Source organism: Lepisosteus oculatus, chromosome 7, assembly GCF_040954835.1.
Source record: "Lepisosteus oculatus isolate fLepOcu1 chromosome 7, fLepOcu1.hap2, whole genome shotgun sequence".
Taxonomy (NCBI): Eukaryota; Metazoa; Chordata; class Actinopteri; order Semionotiformes; family Lepisosteidae; genus Lepisosteus; species Lepisosteus oculatus.
The window spans coordinates 37,062,100-37,089,996 of NC_090702.1; the positions used below are offsets into that span (position 1 = coordinate 37,062,100).

General features: G+C 35.3%; 1 protein-coding gene and 1 pseudogene across 1 annotated transcript in view; both read right to left on the minus strand.

Annotated features, from left to right (window-relative positions):
- The window catches only part of LOC102683595 (copine-8), a 166,062-nt gene that overhangs the window by 126,200 nt on the left and 11,965 nt on the right, over positions 1 to 27,897 (minus strand). Inside the window, exon 2 of the mRNA XM_006633442.3 lies at positions 3,870 to 3,910. Coding sequence (XP_006633505.2) covers positions 3,870 to 3,910 — 41 coding nt within the window. The remainder of the gene's footprint in view (positions 1 to 3,869; positions 3,911 to 27,897) is intronic.
- Positions 22,711 to 23,312, minus strand: LOC138240777 (actin, cytoplasmic 1 pseudogene; annotated as a pseudogene).

The following is a 27,897-nucleotide window of genomic DNA, read 5'->3' on the forward strand; positions in this document are numbered from 1 at the left end:
AAAAAACATTTCCTCTAGCATTAGTGCAATAATTTCTCAGTGTGTTGACCTTGCCATTGGACTGTGGGAGACAAAACTGGACTAGTATTTAAATTCAGACACCCCTTTTAATTACGTTTTAAAATTAAAAGACGTGCAGGAATTAATCAAACATTGAACTAAAAAGCACATATACAGTTGCCAAGAAAAATAGAAGCAGAATTATTTTTCCACACAGGGGATTAATACTTCTAAAGATTTTATTTAAAAATATACATCTATGAAAATACTAGGAATTAGGGCTCCACGGAAGAAGAAAGCTAAAGACATTAAGATTCCATATGCAAAATATCAGGTAATGTTAACCAAGGATGAGTAAATGTAGCATAAAATTTGCAGGAAGAATATAAATGAGTGAAACAATACAAGGCCTCTGTTTGTGTTCCGTGTGTGAAACTTGCTAGAAAACTCAACGAAAGAAATCCATGTTCTTTTCTACCCTAAAGAAACAAACTGTTTCAGGATTTTTTTTTATTAAACTGACAACTGTCTTTCTCCTTTTTCAGCTGATTAAATTCAGCTTCTTAGGGCAACATTTCTTCTTTATGAATCCAAGCCAACAATACCAATCTGCTTATGCCTTAAGGTTAGTGGGTCTATCAAACATCCAACCATTATCACAAAGCCACTTATTCCTGGTAAGAAAAGTGGGGCTTATTCTGGAATCCTAGGGTGCAAGGCAGGACTACACTCTTGACAGTAAGCTGGTCCAACATGGGAGGAGTAGAAGCAGGCTGAAAAAAACCCACACAGAGAAGCATGAACATTCCACAAGAGGCCAAAGTTTAAATTTACACTCAGGACCCAGGAGCAGTAAGGCATAAACACTAAACGCAGTACTTGTCTTTCACACAAACTACAAAAAGAAACATACATTTTCTTTGTAAAGGAACATGAAAAGTTTTGGTTTACAAATGTTTAAGCCTAAAATGATCATATGGATTATTATTGTCTTCTTTTCTCTTTCAGACTTTCCAACTCACACTTTTTGAACACCACATACAGTAGCCCCTCACCTTCAAACATGGAATGTGTTGTGACAGAGACATGACAATGTATATGTGACAAAGATTGATCCCACATCAACCAAGTTGGCAGCCGGATGCACATATTCAATAATGCTTTCAAAATCTTGTTATTATGAACTACTGCACCAACTGAACTGAAAAATTTATTAGTAGCCAAACCTACTTCAGATTTTGTCCTTAAAATTGCTGCACTTTTTATGTCTAATTCTTCAGATTCTTGGGCAATACCATAAACTGTAACTGTTCTAATGTTGTTTCTGGCATGTTACTTCTAAATATGGTATGTTCCATCATACTGTCAACACAACTAAAATATGGAAAATATGGAAAACTAAAAATGTGATTCCCAAATTCCCAAACATAAATATTTTAAAATTATCTCTAATAACAAGCAATAATTTGGGGGATTATTTAAATGTGAACCTCTTTTATCTAGTTTCCAGAAATTTGTAGAGAAATTTTGCTTTGCTAAATTTGCTAAAGCTGTGAAGCTAATGAGTTATGCTGCTGATGCTGATGAAATGGAAAATCCAATTAGTTAAATTACTGAGTTAAATTACTGAGTATGCAATAAACTCAGAAACAACCTCATAATGTACAAAACAATTAATTTTGTCAAATTCGGTTGCGCTATGCAATAGATCATACTTTATAGATTTTTTACCACTGTAGGGGTAATGTCACATTGTAATACAAAAAGACCAGCCATTCAAAATGCGTGTCAAAACTCATTGCAGCCACAGTAAGCTGGCTGTGTCGTACCACAGTGCGATTCAGGTTGCCTTATCGTACTGTCCCAAGAATCTTTACTGGCCAATCAGATTGATATTGTAGGTGGCGCTTGTGGTGCAGCAGTAAGTGATGTTAGTGAAAATATTAGCAACATTTAATCTGCTGTCCTATTTTTTAAAATCATTTAATATGGAATATTAATAAGGAATCATGTAACTAAAGAGAAATACATTTAAGTAAAAATAAAAATATAATTCTGAACATCACAATATTAATTAATGAATATAAATATATTTATGTAGCTAACACTTTTCTACTTTGAAAATATAAGGTACAGAACAGTATTCCACTTTCCTCATAAACACATTCTGCCTCAAATTCATGGTCACTCACTGGTTATTTTGGGAAGGATTTCACATGCTCATTTTAACAACATTTTCTATAAACAAGGTTCAAATTGAAGACAATGAACACTACATTCTTGAACAAACATAAGTTTAAGCATTTCTAAGTAATTTTGTACATTTTTTGTTCAGTGTTTTATTATTAATGTCATTTCATTTTATAATGAAATGATTACTAGGAAATCTTTCTTTGAAAGTTATTCAAGTAACTACTGGCTCTTTTTTATTTTTACGTGCTTATTTGTTTTAAATATGATATGTTCTTAAAGCCACTTTGTATAATATACTTTTAACTAATCTTTAATCTAAAAATAAAATAAAAATATCCATTTACTAATTATTATTTATACAGAATTACTAATAATTCTGTCCACATTTGTAATTAAAAAAGTGAAAAATATTACTGTACAGCACTAATGGGCTAATACAAATATTTTTTATTATTAAATTAAGATTTACCTAATGTATGTACTGTATGTGACAGGCGCACGGTACATTAAGTATTCACTAAGGAAAACTACATAATCAGTAAAAAAACAACGAAAAAATCCTATTAAAAGACTTTTTACAGCACATAAGTATGGCTTTATTTTAAAGAATTCTTAGTTTTAAGGAAAGGTTATTTCCTAAAACAAGTAATCTAAAGTAATTAACAAAACAATATATTCAGTAAAGAATAAATTCAACTTTATTAATAGTGTTTAGAAAATATCAGCATATCTAATAATTTTTTAAGAAGTATTTGAAGACGCACTACACAATGGGAGCATAAACACAAAGCTAGTCTCCGTATTTCTCTATTTCTCTATTATTCTCTCAATCTATTGCAAAAGTCCGCTAGCACCTGGCAATATCATACAAACCCAGACAAAAGTCGCAGACGAGTATGATTTGTAAAAACCATCACCTGAGCAGAACAAATCACATATAGACAAAATGACATCACATCTGATCAAATTACTTTGCAGTAGACATTCAAAGCTCAGGGGTATTTTTTTTAGAAAAATAATCTTTCTGATACTAGTTGGTCGCGCCAGCAAAGAGTCCAGTATCCTTGCTTGACTCCAGAATATTTTATTTTTTGGTCAATTTATTACTATTTGTGATAACACCTTCACACTACATTCTACCAGTTGCTCCCTATAAATATCTGTAGCACTCAATGTTCCTTCTCCAATGACCTTCAAAAGAACAGCATGGCCTTGTTGTTTTTGTTTCCTCTCTCTGCTTTTCAAATTATTCCTGTCTTTTTTAACACTAGTAGTATGGACTACATTGTCTGCTGGAGTCTTTTTTTTTCATATCTTTTTGACTGGAACCATAACTTAACAGTTTGCGCTCATCGGAGTATTCAGCTACAGAACTGACTTTCATATAAATATCGAAAATGATATATTTTAAAAAACCTTAAAATATCGACTAACGTGTACATTTTAATTTACAATTAACACTCTGTATGAGTCTGCTTGGCAGGCTTGTTTCCTAAATGCAAGATTTTTTAACTAAAGTAATGGTAGCTGGAATATATAATATTTGCTGAGCAAACAATTTTAGGAAGGCTGCAAGGATTTGTATCCATATTAAGAACTACACTTTTGGATAACATTTCTGGATCCATATTTTAGAAATTAAATATTGATAGAAAAAAATCTAAGACATCACTTACTTGGATCTGATTTAGAAAATGTGTCTCTGTCCAACAGATTTCTGAAAAAGAAGAGAAAGAAAAATGAAGCATTAGATAAATAAAAAAGTGAATAAAATCTGACAATACAGATTTAATAGTTTGAATGAAATGGATGCTGTTTTTTTTTCATAGCCATAGATTAAGATCAGTTATATCTAGTTAGACCAATTTATTTATGAAATGTTCTTACCCATACAATAATGCTTGTAATTGTAATTTTGAAGCAAAGGATTGGACACATTCACATATAGCTTTTAATCAGGTTTCAGACTTATTAGAAAAGTATTCTGATTGAAATTTTGCACTGACATTTTATTGAACAAATATGCCATAACTTAATTCAGTGTGCTAAAGAACATTGTCTGTGAAAAGGCTGATCCACATCGAATCTACTGTGAAAGTCGCAAACGAGTCCCACTTTTGTAAACCACACTGTAGCTGTATCATATGCTTTGTTCCAGGTCGCAAAGGCTTTGTTGCAGAATTTTGTCTCATTCCTCTTGTAAAGCCTGGACAAGAAATGACCTGTTCACTGGTCTCTGAGACACAGATGTCAAATGTCATGCAACAGGACAATAAACAGAACAATTAATAAGTGGTAAGAACAACTGCTGATGGCTCTTCTTATATTCATGTTTTCCTCAAAAGAAATTTTGTAAACAATAATAGTCCCAAGATATTTCTAACTGTTGACAATTTCAAATTCTTGCTCCTCAATGACTGTTGGTTTTGCAGCTGATGTCTTTTTTCTATAATCAATGATCGTCTCTTTGGTTTTTCACACATTAAAGTTGTTACACAATTCAAATCTGAATTGATGAATCTGAATGATGTGTCTGTATTCAATGGGGCTTCTACAGCTGTCTGTATAAAGTATGAATAAAATAGGGGACAATACACAGCCCATTCTGCTCCATGAAGTTCTCAAATCATTAGAACTTTGTTGCAGTTGAATAAGGTTGAAGTGATGTATTGTAAAATTATCACATAGCATCTTTTCATTTAAATTCTATGATTTTAACTATATATCCTAATACAGTATGTTTGTCTTGGTTCACCTGTCAACAATTCTGTAGCAAAGGAAGCATGCTGGCCACAACTTGTTTTGAGAAACTGAATCACCTAATATATTTTGACCTTATTGATCAAAATCTATTCACACATTTTAAAATGTTTTTAGAGGAACAACTACATGTGACATTGAAGCATTACCATGTACTGTGCAAACAAAACTTAGCAGTGACCTCAAAGTGTTGACATCAGTGTTGACTCTAATGAAAGTTTTGGTAGAAAGCAACCTTCAAATCACTTATTCAGGAACTTTCTAGCTGACACAGGTTGCTCCCCCAGCTGCATCACTAGAATCTGCGAGACATGTTTGCACACTGGAGTGGTTCAAATCCTTCCTCTGTACCGCAGTGAATCAATAGAAACTGAATACATTCACTGTACTGTTAGTACAAAAGATCTTCAACATTCCCCAATATAAAACAGTGACAGAGCTGTTTACTTCTTATTTTTCTACAAATAAAGTTGACTTGATTATTTTAAATTTGTTATCGGAAGAGTATAAGAAAGTCTTCAATTGAAAGAAGGCCACTTGGGCCAGTTAGCACATTTGGCTAGTATGTACTGGTAGTACTGGTAGTATGTAATTGATCCCAGGATCTCAGGATGTCCAGCCATTTTTTGAATGAAGCAAAACTACATTCAAGTACAAACAGCTTCAACTACATGCCTGAGTAGCTTGTTCCTTCGTTCTGGGAGTAGAAGAAGGGGTACCTTATATTCTCATTTTTAAATGCTCTTCCACATGCTGTAGTTTCTACTTGTGTGGAGGTTCCCACTCTGGTTCATATTTCACTTTTTAGTTTGAAGAAGTCCCCTGGGTTGACTTTTTCAATGCTTTCCGGAATTTCAAATACTTCTATGAGGTCCTCTTGTAGTCTTCTCTGTTCAAGATAGTTAATCATTCTTTTATAGAATTATCTGAAACAGCAGTGGGTTCTGTTATGTTGATTTTGGTAGACATCACACTTGTTAAAGCAGACAACTGAAGACGTCAGTCCAAGCACTCTAATATCTTTCACAATTGTTTGGCAAATACTGTAGATACATATCTTGTATTGCTTTTGAATATAATCAGAATGTTCCCCAACATAAGTCAAAATATGTTATATAGATATTATGCACATCTGGCATTTTCTATATATACGGTAGGTAAGCATTTTAATAATTAGTAATAATAATCATCATTTTTAAAAAATGGTAAATGGTTTACATAGGCAAAGTCGTATATATTCTGTAGCTCTTCCAAATTGCTTATTCTTCCCACTACATCACAAATGATACCTACCAACAGTACTATTTTAAATGCACTTTCATTTGGATGCACTGCAAATTACTTTCCATTTGAAAGGAAGTCTGATTGCAAGTAATTATTTGTGTTTTTTGTGAAAGTTAATTCTAAATGACTGGTCCAATACATATCTTATCATGTTTTAAATGTGAACAGCACTAAAACAGTTGCATAAGTTGATCATAGTGCTGAATCCTGAAACTATGATGTGTACCCATTCTGTAAGTCATTCAATACAGTAAAACAGCACAAACTTTAATTTTTGATGTTTCTGTTCAGACATTTTTAGATTTTTAGAATCAGAGCAGTAGGGGTTTCTTAGTCTTCCTGTGTTTATACCCGGAAGGTCTGAAACCAAACTGCACAATAACAAACACCAGCTTTGCATATATTGATTTCATGTGTTTTCACCAATAATGAGATTTTCAAAATTTAGCGAAAAATGTTATTGTTTGGAATAGCCTTTTTCCTCAAATGTACAGTATGCTCATTAAACGGTACATAATTAATGTTTTACAGAAAGTTTTTATTTGGAATGTAAATGCTAATTAAAGATCTTTTGTCATTATTTTTTTTACTTGTTAGATAAATTAGAGAAAGCTGTGAAACAAGGTGGGCAAACTTCAATAATGAAATGAAAATAAGAATTTCCATTTACTTTTCGAAAGGTTCAATTAATTTTATACCACAAGACATGCTGTTCAATCGACATCACACAAGTGAAGGAAAAGACGAGCCGACAATCTGATCATTTTCAGAGAACATTTATTTAAAACTCTTGCTAGGAAATTTATGGTAGACAGGTGTCACTGTGTGTGATTGTAACTGTTTAAAGTACCATGGTATTCAGGTGGATTCAAAAGCAAAGGTGCAATGGTATGTATAATATTGTTACAAATGGGGGCTACAAAACTGGAGAAAATCAGGAATTGACCAAGCAGTTTAGTCAATCAGTGAAATAATTATTCATAACATAAGATAAGATCACTTTATTGGCCATATACAATTTATATTATTAGGAATTTGTCTTTTTGCATACCCCAGCTTGCTCTCCATGAGACAACAGACAGGGATAGAAGCTTGGGGTCAGAACGCAGGGTCAGCCATTTATACCCACCGAAGCTAAGCAGGTTTGAGCCTGGTCAGTACCTGGATGGAAGACCTCCTGGGAAAAACGAAGGTTGCTGCTGGAAGAGGTGATGAAGAGTGACAGGGACACTATACTGTAAACAGGCGCCATCCTTTGGATGAGACATAAAACTGAGTTCCTGACTCTCTATAGTCATTAAAAATCCCAGGGCGTTTCTCAAAAACAATAGGGATGTAACCCTGGCATCCTGGCCAAATTTCCTATTGGCCCTCACCAATCATGGCCTCCTAATAATCCCCATCTATGAGTTGTTCTCTGTTCTCCTCCCCACTGATAGCTGATGTGTGGTGAGTGTTCTGGCGCACTATGGCTGCCGTCGCATCATCCAGGTGGATGCTGCAAATTGGTGGTGGTGGAAGGGAGTCCCCATTACCTGTTAAGAGCTTTAAGTGGAGTGTCCAGAAAAGCACTATATAAGTGTAAGCAATTATTAATTATTTTTATTATTATAGAGAACCCCTGGAGCAGTTGGGGTTAAGGGCCTTGCTTAGGATTCCTCTACCGGCTGTGGGATACGAACCAGAAACCTCCCAGCCACAGGCGCAGATCCTTAGCCACAGAGCCACTGCACCATGACTTGTAAATTATTTCTATACCCGAGCAGCTGGTATAACGAAGAGAACTTAATAAAATGATTATGATCTCATCATAGAAAGGAGTATCATGAACTACACAGGTAGTTCATGTGTAAATAAGCACAGGTAGGATACTACAAATGCTAAGAAAGAAAAAATGCAACACAAAGCACACAAAGGAGGCTAAAATAAGTAAAGTTTTTTAGCATTGCAAAAGTGTCTCAAAAATAAAAATGGAAAAAGTTTTGGTGATGAAAGGGAAATGGTTGATGTATTAAATGAATATCTCCCTCTGATGTCCATAAAAAGAAATCAACTACATGCCTCAGGCTAAGTAAAGGCAACCTTCTACATTAAACAGTATTAACATAAAAGCAGCAGAGGTGATCAAGTACCAGAAGATAAACAATTCTCCAGGGCTTGATGCTGTTCTAACAACTGTACTTAAAGAAAGACTATGTTCATAGGCCATTAGCTAAGCACTTCCAACAGTCACTCAAGCAATGAAAAAACCCACTGACATGAAAACTGCTAATGTATAGTTTATTCTAAAACAAAAAAATTGTGAAAATTATGTAAACAATTACTCAAACAAAATTAGAATATAATTTGCATGGAAATAGGATTATGAGATATTCTAATTTCTGACTTTTTTACCCATTCTTTGCATAAACAAGAGCAGTAATAGAAACACAGCTTTTGATATGCTACATCCAGATTTTAAGAATGCTTCTGATAAAAAACAGAAAAAAGAAAGTCAATTATCTAATATTAATATCTAATATAGTTGGTAACTAAGTCAAATTCCCATCTAGCAGAATAGCAGTATATAGCAATGAAAGATACTGAAAAGGAAATCTAACATACTATAAAGAAATATTACATGGAGGTAGCAACAACATAAACTACAAAATGGGAAACAGACTTTGAAGAAGCAACTAATGAAAATGACTGTTTTTTACATTGGTTTATTATCTTCATCTTCTATACAATGTTGGGAAACAATAAAAAGATAAAAAGAATGTTAATGTATACAGTTAAAAGCATACAATTGAAATGAAGGGATGTCTGGTTAAAGTCGTACTATACACTATTATTACTTTATTTTGAATATTATGGGCAATTTTCATCGTCATACCACAGAAAGAGATTTTTGCTCTGGAATATGTCCAGGGAAGAACAACCAGGTAAAAGAATGCCATTTCTATGCTCAAAAGACTGTCCTACATTGACAGGCTAAAACAAATAAATCTTTTTTGGCCTGAACAGAGAAGACTACAAGGGGACCTGATTCAAGTAGTCAATATCCTCAAAGGCAGTAACAAAGTCACTTATAAATTAGTTGCTAAAACCCAAAGCAGCTAGATGGATCAAACTACTTCCTATTATTTGCATACTTTCCTGTGTTCTCATGACACAGACCTGTGAACCTATCCACTGAAGATAAACGACAAACTTAGTCTATACCGTGAGTACTGAGCAAGTACCAAACAGGAATAACAATCAAAGACAGCACTTATTACAGTAGTAATCTGGTCTGTATATAATGAAGCTGTACAACCTGGGTATTATAGATTCCCATGACTAAAACATTGTCGGTAGGAAAGGTTTAGAGAAATCTGTGTTGGACAACATGTATGCTTCCAACACTGTTATATATAGTAGGGAGCTCGTTAACTTTTTTTCTCTAAAATGCAGATTTCGATGTGGAAGTAGACTTTTTCTCCCTGTGATACCTCATTTTCATTTATAATTCAGCTTTACTTTGACCTTTTCCAGGAGTAATTTGATTACCTTGAGATTTCTCCTTAATGTACAGAACATGTGCGTCATCGATTCACAAGTAAATAGCTTATAGTGACACATGGAAATTGGCCCATTGATATAATTTTGGATATAGTACATACAGTAAACATACAGTATAGTATAAACAGTATAGCATATCTGACACACAACAACAATACCTACTGTATTTTTTGGTATTTTGTATGTTATTACACAAAATATTATTGTTACAATATTCAGTTAATGTCAGACTTCTCACAAATGGCAAACATTTTTCAGGTATGGGCAAACATCTATAATCAGGATTATATATGTGGTACAAAGACTACACAATCCCGCTTAAGGCAATGGCAACATAGAAAGACAATGATTTTAAGCAATTATTGAAATTTCCAAAGTACGAAATTTAAATTTATTTATAGCATTGTTCAACTGAATATTTAACCTTTTGCATTAAATATACTTTGGTTTTAACCAAAGTGGAGTTACTGCAAAATGTTAACAAAGAGTTTACTTTAACAAAGGATTTGTCTTTTGACTTAATGTGTTTTACTTATTCATGAAGATTGTGATTTAGTTGTGAATGACCTCCCTTTTGAACTCTTCTTTGAAATGATCTCTTTTAAAAATAATGATGGACTGTATGTGTTTGCATCCGCCATGGATTTTAAAACCATGTGTATTTTGTTTTAGACTAAATGACTGAAAGTAAATGCATGTGGAAAAAACACAATGCATGTGTTTCACGTCTGAAATATATTTTATCTAAATAATTAATTTCCAACCCAACCTTTTTCTAGTCACTTATTTTGATTCAGGGTTGTGGGAGAGCCAGAACCTATCTCAGCAAGCAATGGGCACAAAGCAGGATTCTCCCTGGAAGATGCCAGTCCATCACAGGGCACACATGGACACAGACACTTACACTAGGGCGAGAGTCCAATTAGCCTGTTTTTGCATGTAAACACAGAGAGAAATCACAGTACAAACTCCATGCAAATAGAACCCCACATCATGAACTGAACCCAGGGCCACAGGCGCTAACCACCGAACCCTCTAAATACTGTAATACATTTTATTTTTAAAATAAACTATTCGATATAGGTATAAAGTAGTTGTATAAGACAATGACAGTTTTAATTAAACAATTAAACTGCATTAGGCATGGCAAGAGTGAAAATACAGGATAGTTTAGCTTTTCAGTTAAATGCATGGTAACTGATGTGTTATGCTTACAAAATACAAAGCATAAGCAATTTATCAAAGGAACCAGGATTAATGAGAGTGCTTAATTTAAACTAAATTATCCTTTGCTGATTGTGTACCAGAGCTAAGCCTTTCACAGAGGTTACAGATGCAGACAGGGGGAAAAAAAAGTCTGTTACTCTGACACTTAAAGAAAATAATACTAAGAGCTGTGTTAGGACATTCAAATGGAATCCAAGAGTTTTTTAATGTAATACTTTATGATTAAAACTTCATTTCAATTTATTTTACAGACTGCATTGTTACATTTGGTGGACACCCATTTCATTGCTGTACTCTTCAATACACTGGCATCCCTGTCCAAGGTGTAGTCCTGCTTTGTGCCCTGTGCTTCTAGGATAGATTGCAGGTTGCAGCACCACTTACCAGGAATACTGTACAGTAGGTGGCTCTCTGATAATGGATGATTGAACATTTCATGGGAAACGAGGAAGTGATATCTACTTTATTAATGCTTCAATTATATTCCTATTTCTAAAGATTAGCCCCTAACGACTTAAAAAGGAACACATAAAAAGATCAAATTTCATTTTAGTGTTAAAAACTTCTCTGTATGGAATTACAGAAATTTAAAATTCTGAAGTCTTGGTGTTCTCATTTTATTCTAAATAGAACTATATTCAAATATTACACATTCACAAAAATGAAACACTTGTAAACACTTGTAAATTTCTGGTTATAAAATCTCATATTTTAATGCAAAGAAATGGTAGCCATAAAAGCATATATGTAATGTAATTGCAGGTTATTTGTAATGTAAATTTGTTTTGTACCACGATTAGTCTAAGGATCCTTTTCAATCTTTTCAGTTAAGCTTTTAGAGTAGGCTTTTACAATTGTTTTTTACAATTTATGTGATTGCATCACTATTATTTTCTGCTTAAATGTTCAGTGTTACTGTACATTTCACTTGAATTTAAAAAGTGCACTTCATGATTTATTCATGAGTACTTTTTCCACTGAATAATATTTCATATATCTACTGTAGATGAAGAGTTTTGCAAATAAACTATGATAGTTTTTTTTGTTCTTTTTACCCTTTCTTAATAAAGATATTTATAGTATCTAATTAGTGTAAAGAATTCTAAAATTTGAATTTATTATTTCACCCCAGCATTCAACAAACTTGTAGGTTATCTTAATGTCACCCATTCTGCACTCCAACAGAGGACAGCAGAGTCCTGAGTGCTAGAGCAACTGTTGCTGTGACAACAACAATCAAATCAAGTTGCTGTTGACCTGATTGACAACAGCTCTATTACATACTCTCCCCAACATTATTTCACCTAAAACCCCAACATGACTAAACTTCACAGCGATTCTCATTCAGAAAACAGGCTGACTATAAAAGCAGTTTGATCTCCCTCACAGGTTCCAAAAGGCTCTTTCTTTACAGGTCAGCACCTCTTCCTATTTTAATGTTCTGCTTACAGTTTTAATTCTGCTAGCTTGTCTTAATGGTTTTATAACTGGCAGGCAAGCTGTTGATGAAGTCATGAAACCCTGTTTATGACTGAGTAACTATGGCAACAAATTGTGGCACTAAAGGCGTTCACCAACAGCAAAGAGAAGTTTCTGTCTCCTGGGGATCAGTAGAACCAGCTAGCTTTCACTGCACTAATATAATGAATTAGGATTTTCTATCCTCTTACACATCCAGCTACATGGCTTTCTGAGGCTATAAGGTATCCACTAATTGACTATATAAAATCATATGCAGTTATATGATACAAGGGTATAGGGTAAGACTATAGGAAACCAAAGGTAACAGGACATGGGATTAGAATACCCTTTGCTTTTAATTTCTTAATTTCTTTTTTCTGCCATTCAAATCTAAAATTTTGTTAATTGTACATCAGCAGATGCTGGAGGGTGTATTTCAAAACTACTGTGTCAAAATAAAAATTCACTGTAAGAGCAAAAGATAATACAAGCCTTGGTGTATTAGCATTGTGTAAGGGCTTCTATCATCTGTCTATCATCTGAAGGTAAGGCCATGGAACTCAAAACCACTTTGTGTCTCAAAACAATGCCTCAGGAGACTGCCTGACACAGCAGAGGAGACCTGGGCAAACGCTTCGCAATAATCCAATAATTACAAAGGCGAAGTATATTTAAATCATAAGATACACCCATAATCATTTAACAAAAATATTTTCTATGTATATATAATAACAAGTTTACATTAATTACAAGTATTGAATCTAAGCATTCAGCCTGCCAGATGTCTGTTGTTTATTGTACTTAGCTACAGGAGATGTGTGACTTCATGTTCTCAGTAATTGGAAATGGAAATGTGCACGTGGAGGGTCCAGTTTTGTCAAAAGAGCTAACCTAATAGAAGTAGATGGTTCAATATTTAATGCACTTATGATTCATGATGACTACGGACTTATCTATCCTTGCATTTCAAAGACTAACGTTGGAGTTCCTGAGTTATTCAGCCAGTAAAGGCTCCAATTGGGAGCTTATTTTGGGTCCTACAGTTCAGGCATCACTGGTTCGAATCTGGGCTGTTTCATCATGACTGACTTTCCACAAGTGTTGGTGCACAGCTGACTGAGCACGTCCACGGTCGGGTGGGCTTGATTCATTCAGGTACCCTTGGCTTCCCACGTTGCAGCAATGACTGATGTTCACAGTGTCATGGAGAGCCATCTGTCATTCCTGCAAAGCTCTGGCTCTACTCTGCAAAGTGGGCTCATGGCGTGATTAAGAGGTAGAGGGCCTGACAAGCACTTGTTTCTGAGGACGTGTGAGCACATTCTTCATGTCTCCTGTGCATGTCCCCTTGGGTTGCTGCAGTGAGCTGACCTGATTATGAATTTTCTGTTCTAAATTGGGTGGGAGAAAGATAAAATAAATGGTGATTTCTACATAAAAACCTGTAAAACCTCTCAGCTCACATTTAGTTGGCCCTGTCTGAGATGGACAAAACTCCTATTAATATCAATTAATATAATAAATGCTGAAATGAGCAACAGTTCAATATGCAGTAAAACAGTTTTAAAAGCAAATAAATTTAGATATCCATCCATTATCCAGAAGAAAACAAAACTGAATGAGTATGTGAGCAAATGTGAAATTCAGAACAAAATGATTTCAAAAACATTAGTAAAAGTCATTAAAAATGAAAAGGGTAGAATATTTACCACTCTCTTAAGTGTAAAGCTCCACTTAAAGTACAGTTGTAGTTAATGCAACAGATAACCACTGTTGATACAATGGTGTGGAAGTTTCTTAAATTTGTTTCTACATCTGTATGATGTAGAGTCCCTTACATAAATATGAGACAGTGTCTTAACAAATAGAATTGTAAATATACAAGTTAATTTAAACCTGTTTATCCATTATGATCATCACAATTGCGGCTGATAGTGTTAGTGATGCCAAATTAACAAACATCTTGTTCATACTGCCTGCCAGTTTAAATTTCCTCAAAACTCAGTAGTGTTATTCACAGCAATTCCCTGTATCAGCCTACATTTGCAAAAGTAAAAATGCCTGTATTTCTTTCCAGAAAACTTGCTCCATATGGTCTACTAGCTAAATGTTGACAGGAAAAAAAAAACTTGGAATTATAGTTTCCTATGTTTTATCAGAAATCTTTAATTTGTGCAGCTTAATATTTTAGGGGAGCATTTTTATTTTTCCATGTTTATCAATATAAAATTCCAAAATAAAGGTTAACATTTCCTAGCCTATACAAATTCCTTTCATCCATCCCCCTTAATGGTTTAGGACCCACAAAGTACAATCAAACACTATGGAATCCCCATGGGGCAGCACGTTGGTGCAGTGGTCAGCATTCCTGCCTCACAGCACTGGGTTCAATTCTATCTGTATGTAATCCCAGAGTTTGCGCTGGTTTCCTCCTACAGTCCAAAAACATATTAGTAGGTTAAATGGCCTCTGGGAAAACTAACCCTGGTGTGAGAGTGTGCATGTCTGTATCTGTCTACCCTGTGATGGGCTGGCTTCCCATCCAGGGTATACTCTGCCTTGTGTGTAGTGCTTGCTGGGATAGGCTCCATCTCCCCTATGATCTTGAAGTAGCTGATGCAGCAAGAATATGACTGTGTGAGCTGCAGTCTAAGCTTACACCACCCTCCAGCACAATAGAACTTGGTAGTCAAAAGTTTTATATATGTAATATCAAGACTAGATCAATTGATGGCAGGGGCAGGAATGCGGAAGCTCCCAACTTTAGCTGCACTAAGATCAGCCAGCCAGATCCATTTCTGCTGCCGTGAGAGACCCAGATTAAAGCCATCATCCAGCCTGAGCCCTAAATAATAGTGTTGATTGGTTCTGACAGAATTGCCAGTGATGCGTTTTGCAAATACACTATGTATGTCATGCTCTTTTAATTTTATGTAACATGCAGATATTATTTAAGCAAATTCTGGAAAATCCAGTTTATCTTTCTTTTTGCATTAAGCACAAGAAATAAAAAAATACCTAAGCTTTATTTGTCCTATAACCTCTATATGACAGCAGTTTATCATGCAGTATGGGCAAAGCAACCGCACAGCACTAACATGTTGCACTGTTTCCATCACACCTTTGTTTTTTTCAGCAACCAGACTCAAGTGAGATCCCTGAAGGTACTTTCCAGTTATGGCATTTCCTGTACCATGACCTCATTAATTTCTCCTTAGTGGCTACACAATCTCACTGAACTAGATTTCTGTTTTTTTTATATCCAAACCTTAATTTGCTCTCACAGAATAAAAAAGTATAATACAAAATGTCTTTATAATTAAGAATAATAGTTTTTAACTGCCATTTTCCTTCATGACTGTTTTGCAAACCATTATTCTTAAAACCGTCAGAACTAGTCAATGTCCATTCATTCTGTAAAAAACTGAGAATACTTTAACCAGACAATTACTACTAGACAATGTTTAATAAAGCACCTACCATGACACTCATCTCAGCACTAAAAGTAATTAAATATCCAGTGCAGGGTATAACAAAAAGAAATAAATGCATCAAATTACAGAAAATGTGACTGGACTTAAAAAAACAAATGTTAGTAATCATTAAAATAACCAAACCGCTACAAGATCTACCTGATTTTTACCTGTAAGTCTCCATACATAGCAAGGAAAATACTACAATAGTTATAAAATAGAATTGTACCTACTGTACATTTTTGCTTTTCAAAAATGTCACTATTAAATGTACTGTAATACTAATAAAAGCAGGTATCCAGTTAGTACCTCTGAAGTACTCTTGTAACAGAACAATAGAATACAACAACATTTTCTCACAGGGTATGTCTTCTGAGAACTCCAAATGTACAATCATTCAATTATTCATTTTCTCACACGATGAGAAATGGCACTCATGTTGTGTTGAAATTACCTGATTACCTTTTGGTAAAAGCCACTTTTACACAGTGAGTTTGGGAAAGAAAAATATATCAACAGATGTTTTCTATAATGATAAATACTGTAAATGGTCACCTCTTTTCTAAAATGTTTAGCGCTGGCACATCTTTTCTTCAAATTAATGCAAGAATATTAATATTTTCATTAATTTCAATACTGAAAACACTTGTAAACTAAAATATAAATTTCTAGCTTAGATGTGTTGTGTATTATACTGTTTTTCCTTTCTAATCTAAGTAAATGCTTTAACACTGTGTGGCTAGAAAGAAATTTACCACATTCTTCAAAGATTACTGTCCTAATTTTTCATGACAAGGGCCTACAGTGCTCTCATATATCTATTAAACACAAAGATATGAAATCACTTGCAAATTTCACATAAATAAAACCCACATTTAACTTATCAAAAAACACACAGCAGCAAAGCATGTACAGAAAACTTTCCAACACAATTCCATTCTGTTGTTCCCCTTCCTTTAACATTATTTCCTGTTTATGTCAAGACTGTGTTCTTGGCATTCCACAGCCAAACGTTTTAGCAATCCAGAAAATGCGTCACAAATGACTGAGAAAATATTCCTCATAGTAATGCTTAGAAGACAGTCCACATTCCTAAAGAGGCATTACAGTCAATTCATAGGAACCAAGTATGATCACATGGGTACAGGTAGTGGCAGATGTATTCCTGAACAATGACATGTAGTTCAAAACCACAAAAATTAATACTAATTTCCCATAAGAATGCGGTATACGGTATGTCATTAGAGAGAGTTACATTTCAGGATCTATTCCCAACCAAGAGTTGAACTCCTAATAAAAATATTTACAGACAGCTTGTAGCATAGTTGTACTAAAAGCCATTTTTAAACCAAATATTTGTTAATTGTTATCAATTTCACATCAAAAGTAAAGAAAAGATATAAGATTTATATACTTATAAAGTGCTTATAAATATTAATTCTAAAGTAAATAGAGGCATGAGACACCCGGAGAACGATGTCTCCATAGCCAAAACATTGTGTTTCTTTTGTTCTCTTTTCAGCATGGAATAAACCTTTACTTGTTCCATTTCAGATGATAGCTGTGAAATGATAACACAGTTGCATTTTCTGTTGTTCTATAAATGTGCTCTTGCTATGCTGAGCCTGTGAATGTTGAGTCACCCCTCAGCCAGCTATCCTCACCATGTTTCCCACATGCTACTTTAATAATGTTGTTTGTCCTATGGGGAGTGATATATATCTGTGTGTGTACCGTCTTCTGGTGACCTCGACTGTTATAGCCATATACCGGGTGCAAGAAATACTATTACTTCCATTTCTCAAGACTGCTACTAAACATCATAGCCCTGCTGCTCAACAATTTACACTATATACTGTTCATACTGTATATATTATTTATACATTTGTCTGAAATACTAATATACATAAGAACATAATGATTACAAATGATCAGATACCATTCAGCTTATTTAGCAAATTTGAAAGTTAAGATCTTATTGATCTCAGGTTCTCAGTTTTTTCTTGAAGGAAGCCAGAGTATCTGCATCAACATTATAGCTGCATAGCTCCCTTTCATACAGCATAAAGCAAATTGACTTTTAAAAAAAAAAATCCTCATAAAGCCTATAATTAAACTAAAAGATACATCATAATAAGGTGTGTTTATAATAATAACTTATTGTCTCCAGTATAAAGACCTTCTCAGTTACCTACTGTAGCAATCAGAGAAGCTCAACACAAGAATTTGCCAAGTTAAGACTGCATAAAGTACGCCTACTCTCATATGAAGCATTGTGAAGAGAACAGAAGTAACAAGAAAACAACAAAGACCTTGAAAACAGAAATAAGAAATGCAGAAAAGCACCATGTACCATACAAAGGTCTGCATTTTCTACTGGAAGAGGATAGCTTTCAGTAATGATAACATGTCAGTGATATTATGAGTTAATCAGCTGTTACACTTCAGCAGAGCATGCCAAGTAAATCTATATATTTAAGATCATAATATTAACTGAAGAGGTCAGCATGCTTATTATAAGAATAAACTAGGGAAATGTAAATTATGCTTCAAGTTTGTCAGATGGGATACTAAGACGTGAGGTAAACAAATCACATATGTTCAATTAAGCTGAAACAATTCTGAGCAGTATGTAAAACAATACAAATGTATTTGTGTTGAGTTTTAAAATATCTGCTTCAAATCATCTGTGTTGCCTGCAGGCACATGTTCTTAACAGAGCCAAAGGAAACAAAAAGACAGCAAAGACAGTAAAAAGAGGACAACAGATAAAATATACACTAGTCTGCTCATATTCAAACTAGCCACTCCCAATGACTATATAGTCTGAATAAGGGCTTCAGGTTGAGCATTATGTATTTTTCTTCCCACAAGCAGTAAAAACTGCAATTACCAGTTTTCATGCGGTACCTGTTTGTGACTATAGACTCAACCATGATATTGCATTAATTATCAAACATTTATTGATTAATTCAGCTGCCTTGAAACATACCATATGGAAGAGTGTACTATACTGTACAGTATATCACACATGCAACTACTAAAAATATTTGAGTGGGGAAGTACCTTAGCATGTGTTGGCTATGGCTACAAAGAAAGAAGTTAAAGTTAATTCCAAGCTCAAAAGCCTAAAAGTTATGATTCTTCTTTTCCCTTTTGAGCATAGGATTAACCTTTTCTTAAACTACTAAAACGTCATGTACGGAGCTCTTGGGTGCCTCAGCAGGACTAAGGCTCTGTCCAGACCACAGGTCGTGCCCTGCAGTTTAGAGTTTACTTGTTCACACCTCAAGTGTGCTATCTCGAATGTGATATGACTCCCTAATAGGAAATGCATATTTAGTCAGGCAATGCTAGGATATATATGGGCTTCTGCTTAGTCAGGGATCTTTGGTTTGTAATTTAACAGTGGAGCACAGCAAGCTCACAGACTCCCAGCAAGTCACCAATTCTAAATCCTACACAACAGACATTTTTAGAGGCTCCACCCTGACATGGCTTTACTTGTACAGCCTAGAAGTGATGTTAGTAACAGAAGGGATGATTATATTAAATTAAGCAGCTGAATTTTTACAATATTCAACTATTATTTTTTAATAACAATGTGATAAAGAAACAAAAACAGAAATTGATAGGTAGTGAAACACTTAATGTGGTATGCCCCACACAGAAACACTGCAAAACAGTGCCTAAGCCTGCTTTTTTCATGAGTTTGATTTGTGGGGTAAAGTCCTAACCTAAAAACACAGGTATAGGACACATTGATTTGAAGGTTGTGGGGGAGCCAGAGCCCAGCAAGCAACAAACACAAGGCAAGATACACTCTAGATGGAACACCAGTTCATCGCAGGACAGACAGAAACAAACACAGAGACACACACACTCAAACCAGGTCCAGTTTTCTCAAATGCCAATTACGCTATTAGTATGTCTTTGGACTAGGGGATGAAACCAGAGCACCCAGCGAAAACCCACATGAACCTGGGAAGAAAATACAGACTCCATACAGACGGAACCCAAAGTTTGGAATTGAATCCAGGGCCCAGCACTGCAAGGCAGTAATGCAAAACACAGCTCCACTGTGCAGCATTATTATTAGTAGTAGTAGTAGATGCACTAATAATATTGTAAATGAGACATCTAGCATTAAAGACAAACAATGCCTTTCCATCCTTCTATTTTCTAACTGCTTCTTCCAACTGAGAGTAGCAGGAGAGTCAAAGCCTAACCCAGCAAGCGATGAGCATAAGCATAATACACCCTGAATGGGAAGGCTGTCCATTGCAGGGCACACAGACAAAAACACAGACACAGACATGTACACACCACAGACAATTTTCTCAGAAGCGAATTAGCCTACCAGTATGTCTTTGGAATGTGGGAGGAAACTAGAGCACCTGGAGAAAACCCACATGAACGCAGGAAGAGCACACAAACATCACACAGATAGCTCCCCAGGTCCAGAACTGAATCTTTTAGTATTTAAATGCAATTTGCAATCAAATGCAAGCCTTAGTCTTAGTCTCTAACATACTACATTTTTGAATTATATGACATTTTTACAGCCATTCTTCAAGCCATTTGGTGCTGAATATCTTCATAAGAGTTTTAACTATGATGATAATTTTGATATTTCCAGTAAATGTCTATTCTTCCTGGAATGATATTGTAATGCAACGGGGGTTCAGGTGGGCGTCCTTGCTGCATTAGGTCGGCCCCACACCGTCGGGGGCTCGAACCCGGGATTCCCGCATCACTCAACAGGTACCCAGCCCAGTGAGCTAAAGAGAGATCTCTCCACAGCCCAATAGCTGTAGTCCTGCTATTACAGGGAAGGGCGGCGACATCACCGCTCTGATAAGCTGGCTCTTACACACCCTGATGGGCGTATGCGTTACAATATATACAGAGAGGCATTAAATATTCAACAATTAAGTTAGCGTCATGTTTTACTAAAAAATTACGTAATATTGATGATTGATCTCAGGAAGAAAAAATGGACTTCACATAATGTTGGGGCACTAATGACAGTATTTTAAAGCCATTATTAAATAAAAAAAAGGTAAAGCACCAAGAGAATCCATTTTTTCAATGAACCAGTTCCAATATCTTACAGTATGTGACCTCTATTTACTGCTAGCAGGGCTTGTACCAGGAATCACAAAAGTGTTCATTTCTCTCTGGGAATTCAACAGGTTTGCATGGCATGGCTGTGACTACTAAAGACTCTCACTAAAACAGTGCATCTTAGAGGCACTGCAATGTGTTAAAGTCAAGTGAACAGAGGAGCTATACACTAAGCCTTGTTAGGAACATTTGGAAGGAACTACAAATGTGATGGTATAAAAATGAAGAACATAAAAAAGGTCTAAATGAGAAGAGGCCAGACAACCCATCTAGCTCTTTGGTAGTTAATAGTTAATTGATGTAAGGATCTCATCCTGCCATTTCCTGATAAAAGTCTGGGTTTTGGTTTCAGCAACATGGCTGGTTAGCTTGTTCCATGCTCCCACAACACGTGCGTAAAGAAAAGCCAACTGTTCCCGGTTTTAAATGGACTTCCGTGCAGATTCTACTTGTGTTCTAGGGGTTGTGCTTCACTGGGTTCTAGCCTAGTTCTCTGTGGTACCACACTACATTACCCTATAATACTCATATTTGCCATACTCTGTTTTCTACTCAAACCAATTTTCTATTCAATCAAATGCATATCTCATAATGCCTACTTCCTGCCATTTGAGAATTAATAATTTATGAGGAACAATTACCTTCTGTTCAGAAAGTTACATCATATTGTATGTTTTGTGTATGTGTCCACTGCTATTGCTGTTCATTCAAAGAACTCTGACGAGATGATTAAGCAAAAACCTACTTTTTCCAAAATCATGTTGGCTATCCTCTAGGATTCATCTTCCATAAAGGTGATACTGTGGAAATAATTGTTTCCAGAACTTTACATGTAACCAAAGTCAGACGAATTGGTCTACCACCTTTCGTCAGCCTTCTTATGGATGGGTACTATATTAGCAATTCCTCAGTTCATGTGTACTAATCCTGCCTTGAGTGACTTGGAAGAGCCATCAATGTATTATGAGACATACTGTCAACACCTGAGTGAAATAATCAACCTTCTCCCTCTTAATCTAGAGAAGTTTCCTATTATTGTCCTGGAAGCATTTTACTTTATCATTTCAGGTTATTTTTCTTCTTCAGTAATTAAAAAATATATACAGTATTTATTTCAAACTCAACTGCTATATTCTTTCCCACACCCTCTGGACTTCTCATATCCTTTTGACCTGTGCTTCCAATTTATTATACCCCTTTTCTTTAACTGGTTTTTGCTGTTTAATAATCATTCCAAAAAGTTTTTTCTTGTTCTCTTTCACTTGTCCTAATTATTTTGTTGAACAATTTGGGATATTCTTCAAACTTTTACTTCCTTACTCTTGGGATATAAAGTATCTGTTCTGTGCTTCCAGCTTCAAGCAAATTCAGTTTAAACTCTTGCCATCCATTCTACATCAATCTATTTTATCATCTATTTTATCTGATTTTACTTCTCTTAATCTTTGTCTGTGTATGACTTTGAACACACTAACATGTAAGACTAAGAATCAGCAAAACAGGCATGCAGGAAAGAAGCGTAAGTGGCAAGCATGGTGGAGAGAATGTGACGCTGGATATTATCAGACTTGGTTGCAAAAAGTCTAAAAAAAAGTGTTGCAAAGTTTGGATAAGACAGGTAATGCAGTAGGGCAGGTAGGCTTTAGCAATCAATTGAAGGTGGAGAACAGGTATCTAGGATTGTTTTGATTTGGGGGGAGACATAGCCCATATAGGTCACAGGGCATTTGAACCTCTCATTACCAATGGTGATGACATGCCCATCAGGCAGCTCATAGCTCTTCTCCAGGAAGGAGAAGAAGGAGCAGAACCCATTTCCTGCTCATAATCAAGTAAGGATCTTCGTGAGCTCCAGTTAAAGAATGGCAAGGGGCAGGCCATAACGTACATAGATGGGCATGGTGTGGGTAATGCCACGATGATACCAGTGGTACAATTAGAAGCACTGAAACAACACAGCCTGTATCGGAACATACATGACTAGGGTGTTGAAGGTCTCAAACATAATCTTGGACATCTGGACTCTGTTGGCTTTGGGGTTCAAGGGGACCTCAGTGAAGTGAACAAGGTACTCCTTGGGTGCAACTATCAGCTCATTGTAGAAGGTGTGATGCCAGATCTTTTCCATATCCAGTTGGTGACAATGTCATGTTTAATGGGGCTCTTCAGTTTCAGGATAGCTCTTATGCTTTAGGCATCGTCATCACCATAGCTATCTTTTTGTCCCATACCAACCATCACACCCTGGTGTCTTAGGCAACAGTCTACATATGCAACACAACATGGGTGGAATGTCATTATGTACAAGGAGGACTTGGTTGTTTTGTGCCAGCTATTCAGAAGAAACCTGGCATGTGTACAACAGACTTATGCCTTCACCATGGAGCCACAGTTTCACTGTATGGGAGCTGATCTGTCCATGGCAATGTCAAAGTGTCTCTACAGCAGTGTGGGATGTAGGACAATGTTGATTTTAGAGATGCCTCAATCATATATACCAATCTTAAGCAGACTGCCCTGCCCATTCTCAGTTGAATCTATCTGAATTTATTAAGAGAGCAGGTGTGATATTGTTGACCAGTACATACCGAAGTGTCTGACCACTCTGGAGAAGAATTCCTGACCTCAGCATCACAGTGCTTCTTCTCTCCTACCTTGTGTGACTGTCACAAGACTTTGGTTCATAATCGATTAAGCATGTTTTCTCTGGCTTTTTGTTCCCATAGTTACAAGTGCAGGAATGCATGAAGGAGCACCACAATAGCATCTGCTCTGATGTTAAACATTTATGGTTAAATGGTGTCTGCAAACCATTCAACCATTAATGGAATGTTACAAATAAGCAAGTGAGATAAGGTTTTCACTTTTGGATAATTAAATTGCAAGTACAGCAAGAGTTTGCTTTTTAACTGGGGGATTCAGAGAAGTGTAAAGGCCAAGTTCAAGCACCGCTTTACTACAGTTCTTGTACGAAACAGTTGTTAAACCAGTCCATGAATGATTGTGCAGTGAAACAAGCTCCTCATTAACTTCCCAGCACAGAGGCTGATACATGTGACAAAGGCATCCTCCAGAACCAAGGCTGAAAAAATACATAGACTACTGTATTAAGAGCTGCAGGCTTGAGTATTAATCAAGAGTTAGGGAAGCATCCTATAATGCCAAGCAGTTGACTCTGCTATTTTGTTTATAATTGCTGTCTGCATCTCAGCAGCATTTACTGAGTACCTCAGGAAATCAGTTATTTTAGAAATGAGAAGACTGTAAAAATGTAAGAGCATAAGAGCATCATCACCTTTGTTAAGCAGAACAGACTGCAAAGCAAACAGCAAGGTACAGTATTCCTACTGGAAACTGGAAAATGCAGCAATTTTTAACACAATGGAAACTTTCAGAGAGATGTTAAAATACTGTACCAAGTGCCATTTGTTGACTGCTTACAGAAAACTTCCAGCTCACTGCTGACAACTCACTTCTGTGCCAAAATAATACTTCCTGAGTTTAAAATTGAATATGCATGTTTAAGACAGCATAAATACATTATAATAGCTGAGTAAATATACAGATTTTAGGATGTCATCATCACTGCCACAATAATTAAACATTTATCTTCTTGCCACTCAAATTAATTTTGATGTGCAAGCTTAGCTTTAGTTATGCCTGGAACAAACTGAAAGTAAAATCTGATTCCTAGAGGAATGCTGCACATTGGTGGTGGTGGAGGGGAGTCCCCATTATCTGTAAAGTGCTTTGAGTGGAGTGTCCAGAAAAGCACTATATTAGTGTAAGCAATTATTAATTAGTAATTATTATTATTACTACAGCATTATTCTCAAAACATAACAGAAAATCAATGGTCTTATCTGCCATATGTATGAGTATAAAAAGAAACATAGAAAAATACTAAAATTCAAACATCATGGGAACATTATTATTGAACATTCACAGCATACATCATGGGGAAAAAAACATGTTAATGATCAGTAACACCAACATTTTATTCTAAGTTACTGTTGATTTTCTTTTATATTTGGATGTATAGTAACTGGAAAGTAAAAACAGAGTCCTTATCAGTGCACACATAACTGTCATGGCACTGATAGATAACAAACCAACTCTTCCAGAGCCATTTCAAAACCCTAATATGAAATATCTGAAAAGCTTAAGGCTTAAGATTTGTAAATCCATTAAGTTGTACTTTATGACTATTGATTTTTTTATGGAATCCACCAATTTGTATATTTCCACAAGTTCTTCCTTTTTATCTTTCACAACATTTTACAACAGTGTATATGCAAGACATCTGCACACGTCTACCAGAACCATTAACTGCTTTCAATGTTCATTCTGGATTTCTTTGGTTTCCATTTCATTTTGCAAACTCACTGTCATCCATTCAGTACGACTACAAATTCACAAACAGTCCTTGGGCAACAGCACTGGCTTACTAAAACAGGAGTCACAAAAAACGTTTTGGCTTTTTAAAAAAAAAATACAAATATATATCTTCGGTAAATTACAGGGATTTTCAGTTTTTATGAGGTGTTATAAATTTTTGGCAATAAAGGCTGGGAAAAACATGATACAGTACAAAGCTTTTTGTATGCTAGTGTGAAGAATTGCCATTTGTCCTTCTTTGCTGACTCATGCGTAAGCTACAAGGAAATCCCTTACATTAACACAATATAGAGAGGCACTCACAGACTCAAGGAATCAGCTAGTATAAATTGTGTTTCCATGCCTGGTAGCTCAGGCATGAGATTTATGTTCTTGCTTTATGTATTTGAGATTACATATACTGCACCGGCCAATTTTGTAACAAATTGTGCTGATTATTGCTTTAAAAGACTAAAGTCAGCAAACAGTAATGTTATTTTAAGGTCTGCAAAGGAATTAAAATGTCCCAGGAATGTTTGTCTGCTTTTTTCATAATTAACACTTTATCAAATCAATCTCAAGTCTTGAAGGCTCTATCTCTATATTACGTAAATTAAAATGTAACTATACCTGTAAGTCTTTAAGAAAAAGAGTGGCAAAAATTGTGTGTAATCAGAAAGACAAAAAGAATATTTAGGAAGCAAACTTTGTTTTTGATATCTTGTGGATCAAAACAAAGGTCCACTCTGGCATCCTTATCAATTCAGTAAAAGATGGATTTTTAATTTAATTTCTAAACATTTGTGCAAAATATATTTTTTTCAATTTTACAAAAATCTACCAATTACCAATTACCAAAATCTGTATTTGTGATTCCAATTCCCCAACCCCGATAAGAGAATGGGTAACCTTACCAGCAATCATGAAGCCTGGAAAGATTGGAAATCATGTTCCTGGGAAGGGAGACAAGCCTATCCTGAAAACCTGGGGCTTGGGTTAGTTTGGAATCAGTTGGGAATCAAGATCGGACCCAAGAGTTGCAATGCAACAGTGCTAACTGATACACTACTGTTCCACCCAAATGAAGAGTATAAAAATATATCATGTAAATGTAATAATTTGACAATATATAAGCATGTAGCGAATTAAGGGTGCTTGAGAGATTTAAATCTTTCAGAGATAACTGTGTATGAAATGTCACTGATTTAAATGATTAATCTGCTTCTATACGTTCAGTGCTATACTGACTCGAAATCACATTCTTAATATTACAGTATATAGCAAACTCCCAGTTTCACAGGTCCTAATAAAGTACTGTAAACTACATCAAAATAATGCAATACATAATACAATAATAAGAAATTATGCATATTATGTTGGGGTTTTTTTTGCTGTCTGAAGTATGTTATTTTATACATAAATGCAAAAGTCAACTGACATGCATTTTATTATATTATCGTACACTTCTTTTTATTTAGTGGCAGCCTTTAGTTTTTGTGTTACGTAGGAATGAATGTTTCTCCAAAGACATCAATCAGCTTCTACCATCAGCACAGATGCTCTCTTTCTCAGTCTTATGAATGACATTTACATGATATTGACAGCTGTTCTTATCGGTTGATTTCATAAATGATTTGTCACCAAGAAGACAAGTGCTCTATTTGCTGATGACCAGTCATCCCTGCCAGGCAACAGATGATTTTTCATTAGAGTGATTCTGTCACAACAAAACACTGCCAATGGCAGGATTGCCTCTTGTGAGGTGGCCTCAAGTTTATAAGCTTGTGTTGTAAAAACTAATCATTTTTTAACAGCTCATTGATAAAATCTTCATTTTATATTTGCATATCTAACACCTTCTTATTTTGTCTTCATATCGATATTTTATACATTTTAAAGATGACAAGATTCTTCATTAACTGCTAAGATTACCACTTTTCTTTCACTCATTATCCATCAACACATATACATTTATTTTGCATACTGCAGATACCCAAGAAAAAATGATGATACTTCAAAAAAAAATTAAAGCCCCTTTTTAATGTCTATGCCATCCTGAGACTTGAAAGAAATATTATCCTCTGAGACTGTTTAGACAAAGAATCACATAATGTAAAGAAACCATAGAGAAACCCTTCAAATGTGACCCCAATTTTAGAATGGCTTCCTCTGAAAGCAGCATTCCATTCCATCCAAGCTTTTAATGCAATACAGTGAAACTTTGCTAGCTAGCATGTGAACATATTAAAATGCTAAATATCCTGTAGATTAATCTGGAAGTTACCTGAAGCACTGCAATGTACTGGAATTGCTCAAATCAGGATGTATTTGAATGCGTTTTTTTTTAAAGTTCAGTATAGACTCACCATAATAAAAGAGGGGTGTGGAAAGGGTGGTAATTACCCCAGGCTAATGCTAATTCCTTTGGGCATACTGTTTAAGATGCTGACTA